The sequence below is a fragment of the Talpa occidentalis genome, unplaced genomic scaffold (genome assembly GCF_014898055.3).
Source record: "Talpa occidentalis isolate TD23 unplaced genomic scaffold, MPIMG_talOcc4v2.1 talOcc4.9, whole genome shotgun sequence".
Taxonomy (NCBI): Eukaryota; Metazoa; Chordata; class Mammalia; order Eulipotyphla; family Talpidae; genus Talpa; species Talpa occidentalis.
In genome coordinates, this window is record NW_023605305.1 from 79,629,562 (window position 1) to 79,636,650 (window position 7,089).

Below are 7,089 nucleotides of genomic sequence, written 5' to 3' on the forward strand. Positions count from 1 at the left end.
CTTACAGAATTGTGAAAGGGATATGTGAAAGCACCTCATAAACTCTAAGTTTTAAATAAATACATTTGTTGTAACAGCCACTGTAATAACACAGTTGAAGCTGAAACAAGAGCCATCAGGAGTAAAATACATCCAATAATGCTGTCACTGTCTTGCTAACAATACTGTGTTATTATTTAAGAATAACGAGAAACCTGATTTTGCCTGTCACAGTATACTGGGTTCATGTTGCCAAATTCCCCTCAGGCACAGCTTTCTGAAGAGTACTGCTTCCAGCTCAGGGGGCATGCCTGTGCCACCCAGAAGCTCTACCTGCTGTGCAGCAGCTGCTGCTGCTGAAATCAGAAGACTATGAGGCCATGAGTAGAGAGCATGCAAAATAGCATGGCCCATGCGAAATAGCATGGTTTCTATATCAAAACTATATCCTTAGAATGTCCAAATCTCTCTGATCAGATTATCCCTGAGGTGGCCAGCTTGGGGCCAGGGGCGTGAGCTGGTGGTACTGCCATCCCCATGGTCATTTGATAGCTATCAGTGTGCCTCCCGCTCAAGGGCGTTACTCTGTGTCTCTCTGTGAGTCACTGCCTTTCTTTCCCAAATCTCAGGCCTCAGCTTCTTGCCTAAGGGTCACCCCCATCTGCCTCTTCTGTGTCAGGCAATTTTCCCTTCCCACCTCAGCCCCTACCAGGTCCCTGGGTTTGTTTCAACACACATCACTGGTGGGAGAGGTAGGCCCACAGGTGACTTCATGTGTTTACATCCACATATCACCTCCCACTAGAGTCGCAGTATTCCAGAGATGGAAGTAGGGCCCCTCCCACCCAAGGCTGGAATGCCCTTCAAAAACTCCCTGGCAGGGTCATTCGGCCTCAGCTTTAAACACCCTGGATGAATCAATGGTGCATTTCTGACCTCGCCTCTGAGCAAATTCCTTTTGCTGGGTGGATGGCATGACAAAGCCTGCCGGACGTTGGGTCATTGATGAAGCAGCAGCCAAGAAGCCAAGCTCCAATTTTCTAAGAGCCTGGGTGTGTCTGCCAAGACCAAGTGCCCCTGCCCCTGGATGCTGTGATTTCTAAGGCTGAGGACTTGGCCTTGGAGTCCAGCAGACCCCAGTTTGAATCTCATCTCCCTCCCTCCCCACCTGGGGGCCTTCGACATTCACTAACTATAACTTTAGCCAAGTCAGTGAAACTCCCTGAAGCCCAGTGTTCTCAAATATATCTATATTTGGAAATCCATGTGTCTATTTTGAGACTGTTGTGAGGCTTAAATGGGATAATAACTGTAAAATTCTTAGCCTGGTGCCTGGAAAAAAGTAAGTGCCCAATAAAGGGAAGATGTGGCTGCTATTATTATCACCGCTATTATTGCCTCTTTGCTTTTGAACCCAGTGGACACCATGGCAATGAAAATTATTCCTGTTTTCTCTTTCCTGAAATGAGTGGATGAGATCTGTACCTGCAGGCATGGGTTTCTGACCTACTAGAGATGGCCCCCCTCCCGCCACCACCACCTACAGAGAATGACATCCTGCATTGCTGGGCATGGCACCTCTCACCCTGCAGATCCCTGGAAGCCCTGGCTCCTGCTCATTCCGCTGCACTGATGAGGTCTGGAAGAGAGAGGGGGCCCAGCCTCCTGCAATGTCCAGCTGGAAAAGCTTCCTCAGCCAGCAAGGCAAGCAGTGAGTGGGTCAGCGATCCTCTACTGAGCAAGTGTCAGCTCTCCTGATTTCAAAACCCCAAGAGCTGCAGATCCAAAACTGGGCTTCATGGGCAGTGCATCAGGAGGAAAGTTCTAGGAGATTCTGAGGTCCCAAGTAGATCATTTAAGAGCTTAGCCTTGGAGTCAAGCATCCAGTCTTGTCCATCAGGTACCAGCTGGGTGACTTTAGCAAATTGCTTGGCCTCGGTTTCTCTTCTGTAAAATGGGGCAATACAGTACCTGCCTCACTGAGTCACTGAATTAAATGAGATGAACCATGTCAGGTTAAGTCCCTGACACTGCCTGGCTCCATATGTGACTTCTGGTATCTCAAGTAAATACCAGAGAATCAGGCATGAATTTTCCTTTTCTGCCATTTACAATCATACCAAGCCTTGCTATGGGAGCAGAGAGAAAGGTAGTGGCTGGGGTAGCAGGACACGATACTAAAGACACGAATGAAAGAACCAGTAGGAAAGAGGATGTTCTCTGGAGGTAGAAGCTTTATTATGACATCTTCACAGAACAATCAAAGCAGTAGGCATTTTTTAGCACCTACTGTGTGCAAGCCCCTGCACAGTAGGATCCAACGTCCCACCATGGGTCTTGGGTTCCCCAGGAGGAATCTCACAGGGAGGTCAGGGATTTTCCTGGAGCTGAGAACAGAGTGGGTTTCTGAACATCCGAGCGCTAGTAGTTTTGCAGCAGGAGGGGGCGCATGCGGAGGGCCAAGAGGCCTGGGAGCATAGACATGCAGGGTGGAGACACGAGGTGGGCGGGCAGGCAGGACCGGCAGCGCTGGGGCCCTGGGGGACACTCAGCAGCCGCAGCAGCCGGTGTTGCTGGTGCTCTGCGACCTCTGGCTGCCGCCCCCGCAGCAGGAGCAGCACCCACTGCGCTGCCGGCGGCGCCTCCGAGGGAAGCAGCAGCAGCCGGTGGAGCTGGAGCCGCAGCAGCCGCCGCTGCAGCAGCCGGAGCTGGAGCCGCAGCAGCCCCTGCAGCAGGAGGACGAGGAGGGCGCCGGGGTGGGCGCTGGGGCGGGGCACGACCCCGAGCCCTGGGAAGACCCCTTCGAAAAGCCCTTGGCTGAAGCCATGCTCTGCTGGGAGGACATTGCGGAGAACCTGGAAGAAAGGCAGCCTGTCACACTCAAGCGGACTTTTTTCTTTCTGACAATGGGGCTTGGAGCTTTTGACGTTTGAATTTGTGAGCAAGCGAATCTGGTTTAGTGCCAGGAAGGAAAAAGAGAACAACATAAAACAGCGTCTGCTTCCCAGGTGAAGGGAAGCAAATAAAAAAACCCCGAAGAGGTGTTTCCAATGAGTTGAAGAGGCATGGGGGGGGTGGGGAACTGTCTCAGCAAAGAACCAGTTTTCCCTCTGACTAGGATCAGGACACCCAGTACTGGGCAGTGGCAAATGAGAATGTGGTGGCAACTGATGCCATGATTCAGTTCAAAATCTTCTGCTGGCTTTCCCCCTCCCCCATTTCACTGTGTCCCCAGAGCTACAGGTGATGCTGGCATAGTTATTAGCACTGTATAAAGAGCCCCTCAGTATTTTAGAAAGCCCCAAATCACACAGGCATCCCTGCTGCCTGGGTCTAAAGAATCCACAAGCACCAGTGCTTGTTCTGGTCTTTCTCTCCCTAGGCCTTTCATTCCCTACAACCATGAGAAAAGAGTGATCAGAAGACAGAAATGCATCCGAGCCCCGCGAGTCAGAGAACTGGTTCCACTTGCATCTGTGCCGTGGACTTGCCACGTAACCTCACAGGTCATCTCTCCCATGGGCCTCCACCACCTCATCAGTATCAGGAGAAATGGGTTCACTTGAAACATGGGCCCTTTCCAGGGCTCCCCACACCCCACACCCCATCCACCTGACTGTGTACTGCCCTCTCCTCCCTTCACTTCAACTCTTCCCAACCCCATCCAGGCCCTGCTTGGAGACTTACCAGACACTGGCTCCTCTAGAAGACTCACTCAGTGCTTCAACTGCAACGGGCTACCTGCAAGGCAGTGGACTGAGTAGTGACCAGCCAGAGAACCTTTTATAAGATTCTTCCTCACACTAGTACTTGGGAGGGGCCTGTTTCCCAACACACTGGCTCAGCTGACACTCACATCCCAGAGCCATTCATCACTCAGGTAGCACCGTAGGTGGTGCACGTGGGTATTCAAGTCACTCTAGAGAGGTGCCAGGATTGTTGTGGTGTGTTTACTTTCCAAACAGGACACTGTTCATAGCTAGGAGGCTACGTATGTTCCAAAAGAAGGCACTGTGTGAGGGGAGGGCTGGGCCCCCTTCTTGGGACCTGTTCTCTTTGTCCCTTTCTACAAAGTACACACACACACACACACACACACCCTTCCCCTGCTCGCACATGCATTCTGTAGAGTCATCTACTGGTTCTCTTACTTATCCTGGTTTGCATCTCTCTGGCTCTTGGTCCTTGACTCCCAAGGGCAGACCACAGGCTGTGTGGAAAGCCTGCTGGGTCTCATCCAGATGTTTCAGGATGGGGGTGAATGAAGATGGTGGCTGGCTGCACTTGTAGGAATTCCAGTGTGATTTCTGTCATTGGAGATGGGAAGAAAAACCCAGCAAACCCAGTTATGGAGCCATTGAGACAAGAAACAGATTAGTTAGGTCACCATGTCCCTCTATACCCTGGTGGGGCTGGGAGGAGACCATGCAGGACATGGGGTTCAATTGCAAAATGCCAGGCTGGTCTGCTCATTACCCCACCCAGTCCCCCTTGGAAGACAGGTTGTCCCTAGGGCCACTGCCAAATGGGTGGAAGGGGTGAGTAGGGAGAGAAAGAGGAAGAAAGAAAGGAGGAAGGGAAGAGTTGGAAAAGTAGAGAGGAAAAAGAAAGAGAAAGGGGCCTCCCTGGTGGTACAGGCAGTTGAGTGCAGTGCTGTGAAGCTGTCCGCAGCCTCTGCAGCGCATGTTCCATCCCGGCTGGCCAGGGAGCTGGCCACATGGTGCAGCAGACCTCTCCTGTCTCGCCCGCTGCTCCCCTCAACAGTGCTTTCGGTCCATCTGCCTGTTCTGCTCCCCGCTCTGTCTCTGGTGGGTCCTCTCGCCCTCCTGCATATCTGGCCTATACCCCGGTTTTTGTATGCATGAATAAATAAATCTTAAAAAAAAAAAAAGAAAGAAAAGAGAGACTCCCAAGTCCAAAGTGTCTATGAAAAAAATGGTGTTTTTAGAATAAGGAACTTTTAAGAATTGAGGGAGACTTTGAAGGTCAGCTTGCTACAGAAATGCTTCTTAATGAACACAATTGCCCATGACCTTGAATGTGAAGTATAAGAGAAATCCAAGAGGGAAAATGCAAAACTTGATGGCAAGACCAGCTTTGGGTATAACTGAGCTGGGAGTGGCATGAGGGAACAGACAAGAAAAGTTAAGTCACAAAAATACCAGTTTCATTAAAGTGCCTTTAGAGCCTGATTAACAGGTTGTGTGCACCTAGAGATGAGGTCAATATTAGAAAAGGAAGTAATGACGTGACAAGGTGGAGGCAGGAGCTCTGGAGGTGATTTGGGCAGGCAGGTGCTCACTGTGTGGACAACGACAGCCTCAGTGTCACTCACTCCATGCCTCACTGTCAACTCTTATCAAAGAAAGGCCTAATAGCATTGCTGTGTAAAAGACTGATTCATAATTGTCGTTTCTGTTGTAATCTTTTGAGACTGTCCTGGAGGAATCAGCCTATTCCTAAAGGAAATAGAAACCCAACACAGGGACCAAAGTCCCCTGCTCCCACTCTCCACCCCCCACCTAACTTCCCACACACTAACCACAGGGAGGCAGTTTGGGGAGACAACTTTCTTGGTTCTATACTAAGACCTAAACTCAGGCTTTCAGGATTCAGGGAAAATGGGTTCAGGCATGTCATCCCCTCCTCCTAAACATGCCCATCTCCAGAAACTAACCCCCTCCAGTTCTCCTCTCTTTTCAGTTGAGCGAAGCACCTAGAAGTTTACAATAATTACAAAAGCAAAGGGTGTCCATTCATGGGAGCCCAGAATGAGCCCTCTAGTGATCTGATCTCCCCTAACTAGGAGAGAGTCATCTGCACACTCTCACCATGGTTGAAGGAAACCCTGCCAGAGATCTCATCTCTGTGACCTTCCTGGACACCGCCATGCTCCTCTCTGAAAACCCAGTCCCAACTCTGCTCATGCGAAGCTTGAGTCAGGGTCCTGGTCTTGGACACAATCCTTCCTCCAAGCTCAGCTCAAGTTCCAGCATTCAGAGCATGAAAGAGAACACTGTTTCCCAGGGGTCTAAGTCCCTTCAGGTCCAAAATCTGCCTCCCAAGTGATGTTTGAAGTGTTCTCTCGCATTTGATAGAAGGGAAGAGAGAAGGGCTTGACGCAAGGCGTGAGGAGGGGGAGAGAGTATCAAAACAATCAGGGGACAGTGACTTCGGGTTTAAAAAGCTTTATTGTTATAGAGAAGACAGCTTCTCTGAACTCCAGCACCAAGTCCTCCAAAGAGCTGTGTCCAAGGGGGTGAATCAGGCCAGTGAACAACAGAGGTTAAACCTCTAGGCCTCACAGGGCATTGAACAGGCGGGAAGTTGGGGAAACTCAAAGCTGTTGGGAAGCCTACCCCCTGGCAACAGAGGGAAGGCTCAGCCCGCAGGTCTTCAGCACTTTTGCTCCTCCAGGGCTGCTCCTCAGTGTTCCTCATGGCCCAGGTCAGCAGCCAGAGCCCCCAGAGCAGCAGCTGGAGCCCCCAGAGCAGCAACCAGAGCCCCCAGAGCCACAGCTGGAGCCCCCAGAACCACAGCTGGAGCCCCCAGAGCCACAGCTGGAGCCTCCAGACCTCTTGCCACTCCCATTGCCGCTCCCACTGCCACTGCCACAGCAGTTGGAGCTCTGGTGTCGGTGTCGAAGAGATCGGCGAGGCCTGTGGTGGCTCAGGCAGCAGCCTCCACCCCCAGAGCTGCAGCAACCCCCTCCCCCAGAGCTGCAGCAGCCCCCACCTCCAGAGCTGCAACAGGAGACTGAAGGTGGACAGGGGGATGGGCATTTGGGGGGGGCTTTGGGAGGACACTTGGGGGGGCACTTGGGTGGGGGCTGGCACTGTTTCTGACTCTGCTGGCAGGACATCTTAGCAGGAGCTGAATGAAGCTGAAAGACAATACAGAAATTTTAAGTCCAGCTAACCCGATATAACTCCCTTACATTTAAAGCTGAACTGTGAATTCACAAGGTTTCATCCTTATGATTATCATATTTTTAAAACTCAATCTGCTATCATCAGTTACCAAGAATCATGCAAAACGTTTCAACCAACCTAGGGAATTCCATAACTCTGAATGGATTTCTTGCAACTTCAAAAAAGATACCAATCTCTC

General features: G+C 51.1%; 1 protein-coding gene across 1 annotated transcript; it reads right to left on the reverse strand.

The window, feature by feature from the left end:
* Positions 1-2,527: 2,527 nt before the first annotated feature.
* On the reverse strand, positions 2,528-2,824 carry CRCT1 (cysteine rich C-terminal 1). Its single transcript, XM_037499883.1, has one exon. It carries the CDS (start codon positions 2,822-2,824, stop codon positions 2,528-2,530), a length of 297 nt encoding a protein of 98 aa, XP_037355780.1.
* Between the last annotated feature and the right edge of the window lie 4,265 nt (positions 2,825-7,089).

What these genes read in the sequence shown, in the direction of transcription:
- CRCT1 (XM_037499883.1), bottom strand. Translation starts at nt 2,824, where the DNA reads ATGTCCTCCCAGCAGAGCATGGCTTCAGCCAAGGGCTTTTCGAAGGGG.